This window comes from Sceloporus occidentalis, unplaced genomic scaffold, assembly GCF_023333645.1.
Source record: "Sceloporus occidentalis isolate IW3139 unplaced genomic scaffold, rSceOcc1.0.p SCAF_64, whole genome shotgun sequence".
NCBI classification, from domain to species: Eukaryota; Metazoa; Chordata; class Lepidosauria; order Squamata; family Phrynosomatidae; genus Sceloporus; species Sceloporus occidentalis.
In genome coordinates, this window is record NW_028317044.1 from 4,181,891 (window position 1) to 4,202,440 (window position 20,550).

At 44.2% G+C, this 20,550-nt stretch overlaps 1 protein-coding gene across 11 annotated transcripts in view; it reads left to right on the forward strand.

The window, feature by feature from the left end:
* Positions 1–20,550, forward strand: part of AUTS2 (activator of transcription and developmental regulator AUTS2) — a 608,784-nt gene that overhangs the window by 175,482 nt on the left and 412,752 nt on the right. For all 11 annotated transcript variants that reach the window (XM_089493361.1, XM_089493360.1, XM_089493353.1 and 8 more), the window contains one exon: positions 10,076–10,177. In XM_089493361.1, the coding sequence (XP_089349487.1) occupies positions 10,076–10,177 (102 nt within the window). The remainder of the gene's footprint in view (positions 1–10,075; positions 10,178–20,550) is intronic.

A 20,550-nucleotide genomic window follows, 5' to 3' on the forward strand; every position in this document is an offset into this window, starting at 1 on the left:
CATGAGTCTTGCACGAACCTAATAAAAGGAGACATTGCGCCATTATATAGGATTAATCCATCCATTTCCAAAGGAAACATAATTAGGAACCGGGTTCCCCTCTGAAATCCCAGCTATACATCCACATCAAAGCCGTCGTGGGGGCATAGATGTGTGCCCCATGGTAGAGATGGTCTTCCCGAATACCAGCGCAATACCCTGCTGCTTACTGATTGAAAACAGTTGTTAATTCTCTACTCCACTAAATTCCAAGTCGGAGGGGGACAAAAACTTCCTTTAACAAAGAACAGATTGGAGGGAGCCAAGTCCTTACTGTGTGGAAATTAATGGCAGATGCCTATGCTGATAGCTAAAATGTTTCATTAGCAGCTAATGTCTTGCTGTGTTTTTAATTGTTCAGAAATTAGCCTCTAGAATATTAAAACCATCTGTTTGTTATCATGATGAAACAGAATATTTAAATAGTTATTAATTTTTGCAGTGCCGATCCCCCCACTCCCTTTCCTCCCATCTGCAAAACTTTGATCGGTTAAGGTTTTAGGGAACGTCGGAATGGGGTTGGGGACCAGATTAAAACACCCCCCCCCCATGCCCAAAATGTGTGCCACCCATATTTTGTATGCCTCTTTTTCTTTATAAATTACTGCTCGCCAGGGAAGGCCTGACGTTTTTAATGCATATGTGTGTGTATGTGCAGAACATGAATAATGGTTGGTTTAAGGTGGAATATGGGGCCTTTTCGAATGCCGATTCTCTGTTCAAGCATGTCCACTACTTGGAAAATGTTAACTATGCATCTGTCGGTGCAGCTGTAATGCATCTTTGGTGCCAGCCACAGATGCTGGCCAAACGTCAGAGAGAAGCTCTACTAGAACATGGCCACATAGCCCAAAAACCCCACCAAAAAAACATCTTTGGTGGTACTTGATGGTTCCAACTCTGTCTCTTGTTAAGATGTAACCCCCTTGAACCAGTGTCATATATATATAGTGCTTGAGCCCTGGTGGCACAGTAGTTAAATACCGGTTCTGCAGCCACAAAGTTGTGAGTTCGGTCCCAGGGGCTCCAAGGTTGACTCAGCCTTCCATCCTTTTGTAGGTCTGAAAACAACTGAAAGGCCATCTGAATGCATCAGGTTCTTTATGATAACTGTATTTCCCCCAGCTGTGTATGTGTTTGAACTGATCCTGTCCCATTTATTTCCTGAAGCTATGGGTGTCATACATGATTGTGTCCCGTGTCTCACCTCCACCTTTATCTAAACCAGTGGTTCCCAACCTTCCTAATGCCACGACCCCTTAAGACAGTTCCTCATGTTGTGGTGACCCAAACCCATGAAATTATTTTCATTGCTACTTCATAACTGTAATGAAATAGGTGTTTTCCAACAGTCTTAGGCGACCCCCATGAAAGGGTCGTTCGACCCCCAAAGGGGTCCCGACCCACAGGTTGGGTACCACTGATCTAAACAGTCCTCTGAAGTAAGTTAGACTGTGATGCTGTGGTTACCCTAGGCTTCAGAACAAAGCTGGGATATACATACATACATACATGGAATCATGGAATCATCGAATCCAAGAGTTGGAAGAGACCCCAAGGCCATCCAGTCCATCCCCTGCCATGCAGGAACTCACAATCAAAGCTTCCCCGACAGATTAATAATAATAATAATACTAACTAAAGCTTTTATTTGTATCCCGCTTTTCTGCGACGAGACAATCAAAGTGGCTCACAGCACATTAAAACCCACATTTACAACATTGTGTGCAGCCTCTGTTTAAAGACATCAAAAGAAGGAGACTCTATCATTCTCCAAGGGAATGTCTTCCACTATTGAACAGCCCTTACTGTCAGGAAGTTCCTCCTAATGTTGAGCTGGGATCTCTTTTCCTGTAGCTTGAATCCATTACTCCATGTCTTATTCTCTGGAGCAGCAGAAAATAAGCTCGCTTCCTCCTCAGTATGACAGAGCTATCATATCACCTCTTAACCCTCTCTTTTCCGGGCTAAACATCCCCAGCTCTCTAAGTCGTTCCTCATAGGGCTTCATGGTTTCGAGACCCTTCACCATTTTAGTCGCCCTGCTTTGGACACGCTCCAGTTTTTCAACATCCTTTTTGAATTGTGGTGCCCACAACTGGACACAACATTCCAAGTGGGGCCTGACCAGAGCAGAATAGAGTGGCACTATGACTTCCCTTGATCTAGACACTAGACTTCTATTGATGCAGCCTAAAATTGCATTGGCCTTTTTAGCTGCTGCATTGCAATGTTGACTCATGTTCAACTTGTGGTCTCCTTGGACTCCAAGATCCTTTTCACATTTTGTCTCCTTAAGCCAGGTGCCCCCCGTCCTGTACACACATATACATACATCCCCAACTTAAAAACAGTTCCAGGGCCTGCTGTGCCTTCTCTCCTTCTGCTGGACATAGGTCTAAAGCCATTGCTATAGAGCATTGCTATAGAGCATTGCTAATTAAGGGAAGGTAGGAGATAATAGGCAAGCAGTTTCTCAGTTGAGATTGTGGAGTGAAAGAAACGAAATTCATGAATCCTGCCCCGCCTCAAAAAAAATATCTTTGTGAGCATTGTGACTCACATTTGTGATGGTCCTGCTGTTGCAAAGATGCTTTCCCCTTCCTAATGTAGCGCAAAGAAGAATAAAATGATCCCCTATTTAAATGGTCTTCCTTCACTCTTTTCCTTGCCCTTTTCCGATGCATCATTTCCCATGTATTTAACCCAAACATTTGAAATATCTTCTACTTTCTGTCTCTCTTGCAAAACCCAAAACATTCTAATAAATATGTTATAAGGCACCAGGGAGGAGGGATTTGATAGATTTTTGTGAAGGAGCAAGTAGAAACTCAGTTGTTGTTTTTTAAGCTACAAAATAATGTACTCAAGATTGCATAATCTTGCTGTGACACGAAAGTGGAAAAGGCGACAAGGCGACCAGCTAACAGAGATGCGAAACGGAGCGCTCTCCACGATTGCAACAAATGAAGAGCATTTTGGTGCACTTTAAAGCCGGCAGTGCAATAAAATATAGGCTTCTCTTGACTCTTTGCATTCTTATGGCTGCGCAGGGAGAGAGATCGCTGTTAAAATTACACCTTGCCTAGTTGGCCGCTGTATCAATCAGCCTTTCCCTTGCTGTTTTGGTATTGCAGAATCATAAGCAACAAGCTCTGTGGCACGTCAAAGCGGCAGAGATGAACGCAGTTTGGCTCCTTTCTTGTCCTCCAACCTTTCGACCTTTTCCTGGCCTAGACAGAACCCTGCCACTATCATTTATCCACTCAGATTGCTCCAGCCCCAGGAAAGTGGCAATGGGTGACTCTGAAGTCAGTGGGACAGTGAATCAGCAACAGGGTTTCTGCGGAGTTTTAAAGGAACTATCCAAGACGCTGAATCTATTTGTTGGACATTTTGTCAGCATCCTGACATCCAGAACCCCTAGATGTTCACAGATTCTCTGTTTAATGATCTGCTCCAGAATCTTTCCTGGGATTGATGTCAGACTAACTGGAGGATAATTGTTGGGATCCTCTTTCTTCCCCTTTTTGAAGATGGGGACAACGTTTGCCCTCCTCCAGTCGGCTGGGACTTCTCCTGTTCTCCAGGAGTCCTCAAAGATTATTGGCAATGGCTCCGATATTACATTTGCCAGTTCTCTTAATACCTTTAGATGTAGTTCATCTGGTCCCGGAGACTTAAATTATTAACAAGGTATTCCTCTACTATCTCTTCACTTATTCTGTATTGAAATTCCCCTAATCTGTCCTCAGCTCCATTATCCTCAGGGAAGGAGGAAAACGTTAGAACTGGGGACATTTGGTCATCCAAATCTCATTGCTAGATTCAGGTTTAGGTCACAGTGGATGGCGCACTGGTTGTGAATTCGATCCCAGTGCTCCAAGTTTGACTTAGCCTTCCATCCTTTCGTAGGTCAGTAAAATGAGTAGCCAGCTTGTTGGGGGAAATTGGCTTACAGATTGTAAAGCCTTGGGTCTCTATATTGGGATAAAGGTGGGATATCAGGGAAAAATAGAGAGTATGAAGCGGTATAGAAATGTAAATGCTATTGCTATTGGATGCCAACCTTGTAATGTAAATGCTATTGCTGTTGCTATTGGATGCCAAACTTGTAATGTAAATGCTCTTGCTATTGCTATTGGATGCCAACCTTGTAATGTAAATGCTATTGCTATTGGATGCCAAACTTGTAATGTAAATGCTCTTGCTATTGCTATTGGATGCCAACCTTGTAATGTAAATGCTATTGCTATTGGATGCCAACCTTGTAATGTAAATGCTGTTGCTATTGCTATTGGATGCCAACTGCTAACCCTCCCTACCGGTCTAGTCTTTCCCAAGGAACTACCCCCCCCCCCATGATTATTATTATTATTATTATTGGCTGATTATTATTTGTTGGTCTTGGCTATCCACGGTCCCCTAAGTATTCTTCTCCAGCACCTCAGTTCTGCCTTTAGTATTCAGTTGTATGCCTTTGCTTTTCAGTATCTGTTCCAGTTCTTTCATAGCCGCCCTTCCCATTTCTAGTCTTCTTCTTTCTCGACTGCAGTCTCCATTCTGGTCAGTGTTTGAGCCTAGATATGGGCATCCTTTAGCTGTTTCAATTTCCTTGGGTCACCATGGGATGCAATGGCGGAGCAGTCATTTCTCCGCTTAATGGGAGTTCCCGTTATGCAGAGAAACGGCTGCTCCGCGAACGCTTTTAGGGTGCCTTTAGTGATGGTTTATTCTTGGGGGATAAGCATGACCGGTGATCACATCCTCGTGCTTTATGGACGCTTTAGTGACGTTTCAGGGATGGTAAACGTCTGTGTGATAATCCCCTAAGTGGTTAAGATGCCACTCAAGGGCAATTCGAGGCCGAAATGCTCCAAGATGGAGTGAGCTCCCATCACAAGTCCCAGCTTCTGCCAATCTAGCAGTTCGAAAGCATATAGATGCAAGTAGATAGATAGGTACTACTTCGGTGGGAAGGTTAAAGCATTCAGTGCAAACAAACTGGCCGCATGACCACCGGATTCGTCTTCGGTCAACGCTGGCTCTTTGGCTTAGAAATGAAGATGAGCATTGCCCCTTGCAGTTGGTTACAACTAGACATTCATGTCAAAGGATTACCTTTATCTTACTCTTAGATTGAATTTGCATATTGACATACAGCTCTCAAACAAATACTTTAGTTTTAAAAGAGAAGACCAAGAAGGAAACGAGTCTTGGAGGCTTGAGCGATGGACTTGAAAATATGATACTATTTCCAGCGCCTTGGCCGTCTGGCTATGTAAATTATTCAGGTGGTAGAAGTCAGCTTGCGGTTGGCTTACAAGGAGATAATAGGGAAGCTGTAACCATAATGGCGAGAGAGAAAAACCAGGGCAAGATCAATCAGAGCAGAAGATGTCGAACCCCAACAAAGAGCAATTAAGCGGCAATCAAGAGCAATTGTGCCGCTCATTGATACCCTTTTAACACTGATCACTGAAGCCTGGAGAGCAAAACCCAAGGAAGCTTTTGCAGTGTTTCAAGAGCAGCATCTCCCTTCCTCACAGTTCCCAGATGGTATTGGGTAAATATTTCCTTTATATTTTAAATTCGGGACACATTGAAAGGAAGAGGGAACATGTCACATACAGTACAATCCCACACACATTTACTCAGAGGCAAATGACGTTGACATGCAGGTAGATGGTTAGCATATTTATAGACTCCAGAGACTAGGACTAGGACCTGGAGCAATGGATGCAAGCTCCAGGAAAAGAGATTCCACCTCAATATTAGGAGGAACTTCCTGAGAGTAAGGGCTGTTCGACAATGGAGTAAACTCCCTCGGAGTGTAGTGGAGTCTCCTTCTTTGGAGGTCTTTAAACGGAGGCTGGATGGCCGTCTGTCGGGGATGCTTTGATTTGGATTTCCTGCATGGCAGAATGGGGTTGGACTGGATGGCCCTTGCGGTCTCTTCCAACTCTATGATTCTATGACTTAGTGTTCAGTTTGAACATGCTCGCATGTTTTTATTTTCCCACACGACCAGGACAAAAGACTAGACAGCAATTGTACTGTGCTTTTTTTGTGGGCTTTTTGGGCTATGTGGCCATGTTCTAGAAGCTCTTCCAAATGAGTTTTATCATTAGTACAATTGCTGTGAAGTCGAAGAACATGACTACATAGCCCGACCACCCCCCAAAAAACCCCATCGATGCCGGTCATGAAAGCCTTCAACTTCACAGCAATTGTACTAATGATGAAACTCATTTGGGATTATTAGCATTATCAGTTATCGTGGGAAAACAACCTCTTATTTGTTTATGCATTCAAAAGGCGCGTCAAGCCAAAAAAATTGATGGATTGGACTGTTTGTGCGCCACTGCGATGCTCAAAGTGCCAGAGATGGCACGGTGACATTGCAGCTGCACCGTGCTGTTTGGACGCGGCACAGCGGCAACGTCACCGCTGCGCATGCTGTCTCTACAGCGCTGCGCAGCTCCGGCATGTCCATGACATGCTAGGGTTGTGGGTCATGTGCAACCCCAGCATGCCATGGGTGTGCCGCAAAGGGCCCGTCTCAAAGGTGTGAACATTTTAAAAAGCTGAAAGCACTGCATGAAGTCCGAAGAAGCGTGAACTCCAGTTCTGATCAAACATGCAGATACCAGTCCATATCAGAAGTCACAAAGAAGAAACACAGGCAGGCGTGTGCTACGATTAAGGAATAACATGCACACACAGGAATGTTTTCATTACTAGAAGTAAGCTTCTCACGTAATTTCCCCCCAACTCCCTGTACCAGCATGGTATAGTGCAGTGATGGCAAACCTATGGCACGCGTGCCAGAGGTGGCACTCAGAGCCCTCTCTATGGGCACATGTGCTGTCGCCCCAGCACAGAGTTTGCCAGAGTTTGTTACTGGAAAGCCAGAGGGACATGGCACTTTGCAGTAAATAAATGGGTTTTGGGTTGCAATTTGAGCACTCAGCCTCTAAAAGGGTCACCGTCACTGGTATAGTAGTTTGTGTGTTGCACTACGACTTTGGAGACCAGGGTTCAAATCCCCCTCAGCCATTAAAACCTACTAAGTGACCTTGCACAAGTCATGTGGGGCTGGCGATGAATGCTAAGGATGCCATGGACAGCCAAAAGGACCAACTAATGGGTCCTGGAGCAGATCAAGCCAGGAATCTCCCTAGAAGCCAAGATGACAAAACTCAGGTTGTCGTACTTTGGACACATCATGAGAAGGCAGGAATCATTGGAAAAAACAGTAATGCTAGGAAAGGTAGAGGGAAGTAGAAAGAGAGGAAGGCCACATGCAAGATGGATGGACTCTATTAAAAAGATCACTTTGAGTATGAGTTTGCAGGAGTTGCGCACAGCAGAGGGTTTTGGAGATGTCTCATCCGCAGACTCACCATGGGTCTAGATTGACTCGAGGGCAGTTAACAATAAAAAAGCTTAGTACAGTCACCCCTCCAAGTCCAAGGACATGCAATCTATGGACTTGAAAATACGCGGAGGGGTGACCGCCATTAACCCCAATGGGGTGTGCGCCCGTGCCACGCCTCCCGGCATACATGCACCCCATTCAAGCCTATGGGGCTTGAATTTGTGCATGTTTCACAACTTGTGGTGGGATCCGGAATGGATCCGCCACGAGTTCCAAGGGGCAACTGTATTATAGACTTATCAGGAGCATGCAAAGTTAAAATGCCAAGTTTGGCCAGTTTCTAGTTTAGTTCAGTTTCATCTGCACTGTAATGGCAAGTATCTACCCATAGATTCAGAAACGCATACACTGTAGTGGAAAATATCCCAGACAATGTAGGACCTGTTTTGAAATATCAGTGTTTTGTTTTTGTCTCTCTGTCTTTTTTTAAAGACTGCCATGGAGTTGCATATTCTCTTTAAAAATATAAAGCAGGAGTCCTCAGAAGCTTGGCACGAGAAAAGCGCACAGAGAGCGCAAGATGGGGCACCAGTTGTTCCAAGTCTCTTTTCTGCGTTTGCGTGTGCGTCTACACCCTCCAGAGTCTTGATGCCATCCTCCTGTTTCTGTACAAACTGTGCCTCGGAGGGAAGAAAAGAACACCTGCTGAGATTCACTTGTTTTCCCTCTAACCAGCTGGAACTGTGACTCAAGTGGAAGAAATAAAGAGAGATTGAACCACTGACTAATGGTTGAAAGCTGTGCAGAGAATATGCCCGGTCTCTTCTGAGCCTCGGGGGTGATCAGAGTATTGATAGTTCTCCGGCGGAAAGCAACAGCAGATATTTCCTGGCGGTACGGGAAAGCTGGTTAAAAATCTAAGGAGACTGGCTCCCCGATAGCGGTGGGTCCTTTTTACTAAGGCCTGTTCTAGACTGCCAAAATAAAGCTGCTCCGGGTCTCTTTGGAGGCATGCTGTTTAAATGATGCATGCATCTGAACAATCCAGAAGCTGCACCAAAGCTGCCCTCCAGTGCTTAGGAATGGAGTGTGACTTTGGCGCAACCTCCGGACTCTTAGGATCCATGCATCATTTAAACAGCATACCTCCAAAGAGACCCAAAGCAGCTTTATTTTGGCAGTCTGGAACAGGCCTAAGCCTGGAGGAGGAGAAAAAGTACTTTTAGCAACAGTGGGCAAATGCTGGCGTGTTAAGATTGGTTCGTGTGTTTTAATTGTAAGCCATCCCAAGTCCCAGTTTTGCAAGAAAGGTGAGATACAAATATAACAACAACAACAACAACAACAACAACAACAACAACTGTTACATGAAAAGGACGAAAGAGCTGCATATCATGAGACTAAAATCCTATTTAGTCGTACATTTGATTCACACAGTGGCCAACGGGTTGCCTATACAGTAGATGTAACTGGATGTCCTAACTGCAAAGGAAGACAAAGCATCACAAAATGTACAATGTTCAAGATAAATGTAGGACATAGAATCATAGAATCCTAGAGTTGGAAGAGACCCCAAGGGCCATCCAGTCCAACCCCATTCGACCATGCGGGAACTCTCAATCAAAGCATCCCCGACTGATGACCATTCAGCCTCTGTTTAAAGACCTCCAGGGAAGGAGACTCCATTACGCTCTAAAGGAGTGTCTTCCACAGTCAAACAGCTCTTACCATTAGGAAGTTCCTCCTAATGTTTAGGTGGAATCTCTTTTCCTGCAGCTTGCATCCATTGCTTTATGCTCTATTCTATGCATCAGCAAAAAACAAGCTTGCTCCATTCTCAATATGACATCCCTTCAAATATTTAAACAGGGCTATCATGTCACCTCTTAACTTGGACTTGTTTATGTCAGTGGGCTGCAACCACATAAATTACTACAAACCAGTGGAATTCACAACCCAGCGCCTCCACTTATGTTACAATCCTATGGTCCAGTGGTTTAGATGTGCGTGTGTGCTTATAATCTTTGTAGCGTGTATCATAATCTTTGTTATCTTTACGGGGCACTGAGTCATTATTAACTTTAATTTATTCATATTTATTTATCATATTTTTAATATTTATTTGTAAGTAAATAATTACATAGATGCCTAAATCAGACCTAACCAAATCGGAGGTAATAAGTGTATAGTAGTTCTTCAAACTGTAAGACGTTTAGCTAAGCTATATGATGAGTTCCTCTAAAACGCTGGCAGGATTTTCCTCTGATACAATGGAGAAACTATGCTCAAGTGTGAAAAGCGCAATGCAATCCTGGTATACGTTTTATCCGAACACTGATCCGATTGCGCTCATTAGAATTGACTCTGGGTTGCATCCTGAATGAGAAACCGAATTATGGATTTGCTGTAGAAGCAATTGCGGCTTGGCTGCTTGAAATGTATGTTCCAGGATTCAACACCCCTGAAATAGGTGGTTATTTTTCTTAGCTTTTCTTTTGGGGGTATTTAAAATCAGAGATGCATGGGCTCATCCACTCTTGCTCAGTTGGCTGTATGGTATAACTCATCTATGTGCTGTCTTTATAAATCTGGATGCATGTGCTCAAATGAATACCTTAGCTAAGATGGAAACTTTTATTTACCTCTTCAATGCAGCTTAATCCAAGCCAGAACGGCTGCCGGGACAGTGACAGCGAAAGCGCCAGCGGTGAATCCAAAGAGTTCCATCGGAGCAGTTCCCGAGAGAGACTCAGCGATGTAAGTACAACTCCTCAACTGTACTGTCTTAGGCGCGTTACAGACCGCCCAAAACGGGCGGTCTGCCGCCGCCGCCGCCATTTGCAGCGCGGAGGAGCTCCAGCGTACAAACCGTGCGGCTCTTCTGTGCTGCAAAAAGAAGCCCCAAAATGGCGCTTCTCTTTGCGGCACGGTTATGATGCTGCGAGGCGCCAATGGTGCACTCTGCTGTGCGACGTGCGGACGCAACGCATCTGCTACGTCAAGATGGTGGCCCCCATGTGGACGGTCCGTACTAGGGTTGAGGGGCGTCAGGAAGTGACGCCCCTTCTCAACCCTAATACGCCCCTTCCTAACCCTAGCACGCCCCTTCCGCGCGTCTGTAACGCGCCTTAGGTTCCCTGTTACTTACACTGCATTGGAAACCCACCTGTTCTTTTGCTATCATCTCACTGGACTCAAGCCAATCATTACATTTTTTGAGTAAACATTTACTATATATTTTGGAAGAGATTTCCAACAAACTAGTACGGCAAAAGTTGTCTGGGTTACTTGCGTCACCTCTTTTGAATAGAGGGATGATTATACTAATATTCCATTGGGGAGGTAAGTAGTCACTGTCGTTAATTTTATGTAAGTAGAACTAAAAGGATGGAGGCCTCCCAATTTGGTTCTGCTTTATAGCCCTCGCCCACAATGCCATCTTCTCCTGGGGCCTTCCCATTCTTTAAAGTGGCAACTATTTCACAGATCTCACTAGAGGAGACAGGATCCCAAACTGGCAAGACTTCTTGCATCTCAAAGGTATATACTGTATGTTACTGTATACTGTGTCCAGTTCTGGGCACCACAATTCAAAAAGGACATTGAGAAACTGGAGCGCGTCCAAAGGAGGGCAACGAAAATGGTGAAGGGTCTGGAAACCATGCCCTATGAGGAAAGGCTTAGGGACCTGGGGATGTTTAGCCTGGAGAAAAGAAGGTTAAGAGGTGATATGATAGCCCTGTTTCAGAGTCGTAGGGCATGGCTTCCAGACCCTTCACTATTTTAGTCGATATTCAGCAGCTGGTTCGGGGAGGTTTCCACTTTGGTAATTCAGACCTTCCACGGTCTTTCAAAATATTATTTATCCTTATTGTGGAAGCTTCTGTTTGACCAGTCTCATAAATCTTAACATTTCTTCTCCTTTCCTTTGATGGAAGATCCCGCGACTCAAATTAGATGACTCCCTAAACTCGACAAGCGTTGTCTGAGAGTTATCTAGAAGTCTGCAAAACCGCTCTTGTGGAGCTTTCTGTGTCTTTATAAACTTCAACTGGTACTAATAGCTTGCAAAGGGAATAGCACAGTTAGTAACGGATAGTCCACATACAATGGCATGTTTCTGGATTATAAAACTATGGCCTGTTCCAGACTGCCAAAATAAAGCTGCTTCGGGTCTCTTTGGAGGTATACTGTTTAAATGATGCCTGGGTCCTAAGAGTCCGGAGGTTGCACCAAAGCCACACTCCATTCCTAAGCACTGGAGGGCAGCTTTGGTGCAGCGTCCGGATTCTTAGGACGCATGCATCATTTAAACAGCATACCTCCAAAGAGACCCCAAGCAGCTTTATTTTGGCAGTCTGGAACAGGCCTAAATTACACTGAGATGTGATGATTTGATTGATCTGTCCAGCTTTTGTGGCCTAATGACTATAGTCGCTCTTATCCTTAAGTGTGACATCTAATCTTTTCCTGGAAGGTAGTAGTGAGCAATGTGGAGTGATGATGGCAGACTTAAAGACTTTTTGCACCTTTCCTCATGCCATCATCACTCCACATTGCTCACTTATGTCTACCCAATAAAATAGATGGACAGTGGATCCAGGACACATAAAAATAGTCCTACACACACACTTATGAGATTTGCTGTCACAAAATCTGGTAACCACAGGGTTAGATTGTTTTAATTATTTCAACTATGTTAATTTGTGTTTGATGTTATTATTATGTAGACGGTGGAAGGTCGGGGATTGTGTAATGTTGTTGTTGGTTATATTATTTATTTTCATGTTCTATTGTAACCCGCCTCGATCCGTAGGGAGAGGCAGAATATTTTTTATTATTATTATTATTATTATTATTATTATTATTATTATTATTAAAGAGAGAATAATTTATGGGAAAGGAGGAAAGAGGTCTATAAATGGCTACTAGCCATGATGACTGAACGAAGCCACCATGTTCAGAGTCAATATGGCATTAAAAACCAGTCACTGTGGAGTTTATAGCCTTTTTTGAGACTTTCGAAAGGCATCCGGCTATCTACCCTGATCATAGTAGACATTAAGAGGAATGCATATCCTTTGCAATAAATCCATCCTTGCCATTCGCAGCACAGTTTGCAAAGTATGGAGGTCTCCGCGGTCAGACGTACAAACGATCAGTCGCAAAACAAAGTCCATTCATGTAGGCAAGGGCAGTTTCATGCCGTGATACTTGAGGGAGTAACTCTTCTAACTGTGGACTGAGTATGGCCCCATACAGACGGGCCAAAATAAAGCTGCTTCGGGTCACTTTGGAGGTACGCTGTTTAAATGATGCATGCGTCCTAAGAGTCCGGAACCTGCGCCAAAGCTGTGCTCCAGTGTTTAGGACTGGATCATGGCTTTGGCACGGCTTCCAGACATCATTTAATACATCCAGACATCATTTAATACATCCAGACATCATTTAATACACCATTTAAACAGCCTACCTCCAACGTGACCCAAAGCAGCTTTATTTTGGCCTGTCCGTATGGGGCCTATATTGTTTAATTTGACCCTAAGGTGGACCCTTGTTCTCCTCTAGCGGTCCTCTTCTGCACTTCTTCAGTAGCATATGCGCTACTGGAATGCAATCTCATGCCCTCTAAATGTTTTTGTCCTCAACTTTCATCAGCTTCAGAGGCACAACCAGTTATTATTTTTTAATTCGGTTTTATTAAGATTTATACGATTTGAAGAGAAACCAGAGTATTAAGACTTAAAAACATAACACACGTATATACCTTCACATTTACACACATGGCAAAACAAACCAAGACTAAACAACATCAGCAACTCTTTTCCAGTGACAAACATATAATGATCAAGCTTAAGATGATATCTTTCTGTCTTTGCACTTCTTCATAATCACAGGCGCGTTACAGACCGCTTGGAATTGGTGGTCTGCCGGCGCCGCCGGTTGCCACATCTGAACTGCAGTGCTCAAACCACGCGGTTTCCGGACGCGGCAAAAAGAAGCCCGAAAATGGTGCTTCTTTCTGCGCCCCGGAAGTGGCGCCGCAAGTGCCCAATGGCGCACTCGCAGCGTCAATTCTGCCGTGTGACGTGTGGACGCTGGCGGCACCCATGTGGAATGTCTCCCCTTGTCTGATGTGATATCGTTCCAAAACTTAAATCATATAAAATAGTATATTGATCTAACTTAATTTCTTATTTAATTACCAAACTGACATTTTCTTTTCTTTAAATCAACTTTAAACCTTTTTCTTCTCCATAGATTTTTTTTTAGGCATTCCAATTCTTTTTCGATGTTATTTTTAGTTTTGCCTTTTAGGATAGCTGTTAAGATACCTAGACCTCTCGCTTCTATTGATTTCAGAATCCGTTCCTTATCTGTCGGTGTTTAATTTGCTTTCCAGCACTGCGCAGATATAAGATCCTCGCTAATGTGACCATAGACAATATTATACGCGATCGTTCCACTTTGATTTCTAATTTGACACAGTCTGCCATGTTTAATAGCAAGAGTAAAGGGGTCGTAGGGGATCTTTAATTGTAGGATTTCAGATATTAATGTGTGAATCCTTTCCCAGGTTTTTTGTGAGAGGCATGACCAGTTGCGAGAGATTCTGCAAATAGGAAACAACTAGAGGACACTATTTGTCCTACAGTAAAAGTGCCACATTTGTACATGTGCGCATAACTACAAAGCTGCACAGGAAAAATATCCCGGTGGAACATTTTGCACTTATTTTGCATTCTCTGATTATGGATAGGCTTGAGGAGTGAATTCTGTATTGTTTTGGGTCAGTAAGAGCTAAATTGTCGATTGGTATTTCTTGGCACGAATACACAGTAAGAACTGTGCAGCTCAAACAACTTTTTTTGTTCTTTAAAGAAGCAAAACATTGCATATAGATAAGCTGGGGAAGTGAATCATTTAATTTTAAACAAACCAGGAAATGTGGAGTTTAAGTCATTTTTGGCTCGGTATTAATTTTAACCGTTAGGTTTCGGAAAGGTCACTTCGCTAGCAGCTTTGGCTGATAGACATAACAACCAACGTGAGAAGAGATAAATACATTGCCAGACAAGCTTGTGGTCACCTTCCAGTCTTCTGTGAGGTTCTTTTTCCTTCTGAAAGGTAAATAGTGTTCTCTGTTTCACTAATTTAAAAATTCAAAAAAAAATGTCTATTCATTAAAAATCAAAAGTTTTTGTAGGTAAGATTTGTTCGGTTTCTAATTATAAGTCAATTCTTTTAAAAGACCTAAGCTGGGGGTTGGTTTTGTCCCATGCTCTGCTTGGAAAGGAAGGTGGACACAGAGAAGAGAATGTGCTAGTATAGAGTCATAAGGAGGGAATCATAGGAGTTTGTTGCATGGGCCTTGGAGAATGCGCCCAAAGCAGAACGGAAGTGAGCTGGAAGGGAAGGGAATGGGGGAAAGGACACATAATACCGCACGGGAGGATGCCACCGATGATGCCAGACATCCACAATCTGTTCCCCATCCGTCCTACAGCAGCTGATTTTCAAGAATGATTCTGAACACTTCTTGAAAATTGGCTGCTGTGGGACGGATGGGGAACAGATTGGAGACTTCTGTCAGCACCGGTGGGGTAATATGCGTCCTTTCCTTGTTCCATTCCCTTCCCGCTCATTTCCATTCCGCTTCGGGCACATTCTCAGAGGCCCGTGTGATGAACTCTATAGGGAGTCGCCTTACTTAGAGGTCTTTAAACAGAGGCTGGATGGACATCTATCGGGGATACTTTGATTTAGATTTCCTGCATGGCAGAACGGGGTTGGACTGGATGGCCCTTGTGGTCTCTTCCAACTCTATGATTCTATGAATCATAGAGTTGGCCCCACTATCTATCTATCTATCTATCTATCTATCTATCTATTTATTTATTTATTTATTTATTTATTTTATATGGGCTATCTGATCCAACCACCATCATCCATAGCTTTATTCCTTAGCTAGAGCATTCCCAGCAGGTAGCTGTCCGGACTCTTTTTCAAGACACAAAGAAGAGAATGTGCCAGTATAGAGTCATAAGGAGGGAATCATAGAACTATACAGTTGGCCCTATGGGCTATTTGATCCAACCATCATCCTTCATCGCTTTATCCTCTAGCTAGAGCATTCCTAGCAGGTAGCTGTTCAAACTCTTTTTCATGACATCTAGACAAGGAGGGAGTATCACAAAGAAAGAACTTGCTGACTTAGCATTGCCCTCTGCACAATCTCTTTGCTTCTAGTAATCCTCTGAAGATGGGAATTGGTTAGGAGGGTATGTGAGCAGGTGAATTCTCTAACTGACACACAAACTGTGTTGTTGAGTAGCTGTGGCGTAGTTTAATGGTTGCTTGGTTAATATCATGTCCCAGTTTTCTTCCAGCATGGTCATAGTATCATCTTGGACCCAGTACAGACCACTGGTTTGTGGCGGCCTGGGCCAATTCTAGGGTTCCGGAGCACGCAGCATCCACACGCTCCAGAACCCTAGCATGTATAGACGGAGCCATCTTTATGTGGCACCGTCCGTATGGGGGAGCTTGTGTGCATGACACAAGCGTGGTGTTGCATCCGCACCGCCAGGTGCCGCACTTCTGTCATGGACGCGTCACAGTGCGCACTGATGACGCCGTATGCGCACGCACCAAGAAGAACCCAGTTTTTCCGGGTTCTTTTTGGTTTGCAGTTTGGAAACAGGAAAACTAGGCACCTGCAGCCCACCTTTTTGGGGTGGTATGTACCGCGCCATAGAATCATAGAGTCATAGAGTTGGAAAAGACCCCAAAGCCATCCAGTCCAACCCCATTCTGCCGTGCAGGAGCTCTCAATCAAAGCATCCCCGACAGATGGTCATCCAGCCTCTGTTAAAGACCTCCAAGGAAGGAGACTCTACCACTCTCCAAGGGAGTGTCTTCCACTGTCAAACAGCCCTTACTGTCCCCATGATGGATTGCAACACATTAAAACAAAATAGACCAGAAAATATCAGTAACTGCAATTTACAGCTTGCTTTAAGTCTGATGGGACTAAAAAATGGCTGACGTTTCTGAACAGTTTCCATAGGCAGCCCCACATAGAATTATTCTGTTGTACCATTAAGCACAGTGCTGCTTGTCCTTGGCCCTCCTGCATTAGCTCCTCAAATGAATCCTGACATTGTCTCTTCTTTCACTTTGGGTTGTCTCATCATAGGGTTTCCATGGTAAGAATATTCAATGGGGGATTTACCATGACTCCCTCTGCACATTGCTAACAAGAGTTGGCAATGGTGCCACTATTGTTGTCTCTCACCAGTGTCATCCTTCACTATTGCTGCTGCCCAGTAGATGCTTGGCACATTTAGGCTGACTCCTCATCAAAAGCCTTGATGTTTCCTCAAGGGTATATCCACCAACATGATAAGAGGTACAGTGCTACCTCGGGTTACGAAATTAATTCGTTCCGCGGCGCCGTTCGTAACCCGATACATTTCGCAACCCGAAAAGGCTTTCCGTTAGCGCTGGAAAGCCGCTAGCCGCTCTTCGCATTTAAATTTCGCGCCGAAATGAATTTCGTAACCCGAAAAATCTTTCGTTACCCGGAACAGTTTTTTCCAATCTAACTTTTTCGTAACCCGGAAATTTCGTAACGCGATCAATTCGTATCCCGGGGTACCACTGTATATAAAAACATGTACGACGGGAGGAAAGTGGACGGAGCGAAAGCTATTCTTTCTTTCTTTTAATGCTGCAACTATCCACTGCAGCTGAGTGTTGCAAAATTCAGGATGCATAAAATGACGAACTTTTAACTCAGCGGAGAGTTAGAATGGTTTAACCAAAATGCATATACAGAAAGCGACAGACTACCATGAATTCTATCAACCAGCAGATGTCACTTTTTGCTTCTTTTTCACTCCAGAAAACCTGTTTACTGCTTGGACACACCCAGAAAGGGGGATGGAGCAAATATGTAGAGAAGTGCGGTCAGTTAGGAAATGCCAAACAGGGTGAGTTGTAAATACAGTACATGTTTTTGTCCAGCTCAGACGCCAGGCATTTCTTTCACTGCTGGTGGTCATGATGATGGCTTGGGCAGAGATACTGAAACTCACCGGGCAGCGCTCCTTCCTCCGAGTTGTAGTAGAGCCCAGGTTGTGTTTCCCCCTTCGGCGATGGAGCAAATGTTCTGCATGTAGAATGTCCCAGGTTCATTAACTAACATCTCCAACTAAAGCTGGAAAAATACCTAGCCAGACACAACTGGCGCTACTGAGCTTGAATAAAGATCTTCTTGTGTTGTGTAGTCTCACTCTTTCTCCCCGACGTCACCAAAATCAGGGATGGAGAACCAATGTCCTTGCAGCTGCTCCTGCTTTGGCTAATGGTAAAAGCCAAGCTGCTCTTCCCCTTTCAGTAATGGTCCTCCTTGAAAAGGAGCAGTTGGCATCTCCTGGTGCAGTGGTTAAAACCTGTACTGCAGCTACTCATTTCAAAATGACCCGAATAGACTACAAAGCTGGGCCAAAGATAACAAAATGGAAATTCAACAGGGAGAAATGTAAGGTACTGCACTTAGGGCGGAAAAATGAAATGCTCAGATATAGGATGGAGGACACTTGGCTTAAGGAGACTTATATGTGAAAGGGATCTGGGAATCCAAGTAGACCACAAGTTGAACATGAGTCAACAGTGCGATGCGGCAGCTAAAATGGCCGATGCGATTTTAGGCTGCATCAATTCAAGTATAGTGTCTAGATCAAGGGAAGTAATAGTGCCGCTCTATTATGTTTTGGTCAGGCCCCACTTGGAATATTGTGTCCAGTTCTGGGCACCACAATTCAAAAAGGATGTTGAGAAACTGGAGTGTGTCCAAAGGAGGGCGACTAAAATGGTGAAGGGTCTGGAAACCATGAAGCCCTATGAGGAAAAACTTAGGGAGCTAGGGATGTTTAGCCTGGAGAAGAGACGGTTAAGAGGTGATATGATAGCCCTGTTTAAATATCTGAACGGATATCATATTGAGGAGGGAGCAAGCTTGTTTTCTGCTGCTCCAGAGAATAAGACCTGGAACAATGGATGCAGGCTCCAGGAAAAGAGATTCCACCTCAACATTAGGAGGAACTTCCTGACAGTAAAGGCTGTTTGACAGTGGAACATACTCCTTCCTCAGAGAGTAGTGGATTCTCCTTCTTTGGAGGTCTTTAAGCAGAGGCTGGATGGCCATCTGTCAGGGATGCTTTGATTGAGAGTTCCTGCATGGCAGAATGGGGTTGGACTAGATGGCCCTTGAGGTCTCTTCCAACTCTAGGATTCTATGACTGTAAGTAGCTCTTCAGGGTATCAGGCAGTACATTTTTCAGGAGGAACTCACCTCAACATCACATCCAGGGCTCTCCCATGTGTGTGGAAAGTGCAAAACAAAACCCTCTCCAATCCCCATACACCACCACTCAGAATCTCCCAACTCCCTCTAAAAAACCTCATTTTCCCTATGTGTCTCCATCAAAATGGCAACAAGAACTGATGTTCGGGTTGGGAGAGCGCAGCCTGCAGAAGGTTGAGGGGCTGGAGGCCTCTGGGTTCCACACAGTTGACCATCATATCTGGGTGGATCAGTCTGTCTTCCTCAATTTTTCTCATATTTGATTCCACCTTCATAAAATCTCAAGTTGTTTCTGTCAGGTTTCTGTGTGTATATATATATATATATATATATGAGAGAATCAATGAGGGGGAAAGAAAGACAAAGTCGTGCTGACTTGGATTCCAGTTTGAGGAAAACAGAAGGAGCAGCCATCTTGCCTTAGAGCAAAATCTCCACTGAATGAATTCTCCTGTGAGTGAGATATACATATATGGGGAATTGTAATATCTAAGGAAAATGGACTGAAATATTCACCTAGATTACAGAGGCTTATATATTGCAATAAGAAACCGATGTAACAAGGTACGACAGGGAGAAAGATGGAGGCAATCTAAAAGCATCTATCTAGTTGGCTGAAGGCTGTGACTTTGTCTACAGGCCACTATTTTTCAACTTCAGGACAACTGGAGATGTGTTTGATAAGCACCAGCCATGGAGGCAAAGTCAGCCTTTGGAAGGGTGACAATTGTTGTTGTTGTTATCCATCCTCGAGTCGATCTCAACCCATGGCGACCCTGTAGATGAGACATCTCTAAGACTCCCTATGCTCCACAGCTCTGCAGATTCATACCCATGACCTCCTTACTAGAGTCCATCCATCTACTATGTGGCCGTCCTACCCATGACCTCCTTACTAGAGTCCATCCATCTACTATGTGGCCTTCCTCTCTTTCTGCTTCCCTCCACCTTTCCTTGCATTATTGTTTTTTCCAGTGAGTCTTCCTCCGCATGATGTGGCCAAAGTACGGCAGCCTCAGTCTAGTCATCTTGGCTTGCAGAGAGATGTTTGGTTTGATCTGCTCTAGGACCCATTTGTTTGACTTCTTGGCTGTCCATGGGAACCTCAGCACTCTTCTCCAGCACCAGATATCAAATGAATTAATTCTCTTCCTATTTGCTTTCTTAACTGTCCAGCTCTCACATCGACACATGGTAATAGGGAATACAATGGCTTGTATGAGTCTAACCTTTGTGCTCAGTTCTATGTCTTTACATTTTGGGATAGAATCATAGGGTTGGAAGAGACCCCAAGGGCCATCCAGTCCAACCTCCTGCCATACAGGAAATCTAAAAATCAAAGCATCCCCGACAGATGGACATCCAGCCTCTGTTTAAAGACCTCCAAAGAAGGAGACTCCGTTGCACTCCGAGGGAGTGTCTTCCACTGTTGAACAGCCCTTACTGGCATGAAGTTCCTCCTGATGTTGAGGTGGACTCTCTTTTCCTGGAGCTTGCATCCATTGCTCCATGTCCTAGTCTCTGGAGCAGCAGAAACCAAGCTTGCTCCCTCCTCAATATAACATCCCTTTATTTTCTAGTTCCCTCATAGCTACCCTCTGCATTCTTAGTCTTTTTATGATTCCTTGACTGCAGTCTCCTATAGGTGAATAATATCTTCCAAGCAAGCACCAAGGCACCAAGAGAGACTTTGGAGATGATCTCACTGGACATCCGTGTCAGGATAGACCTGGGCTGTAACCGTCTGGGACGGATCTTA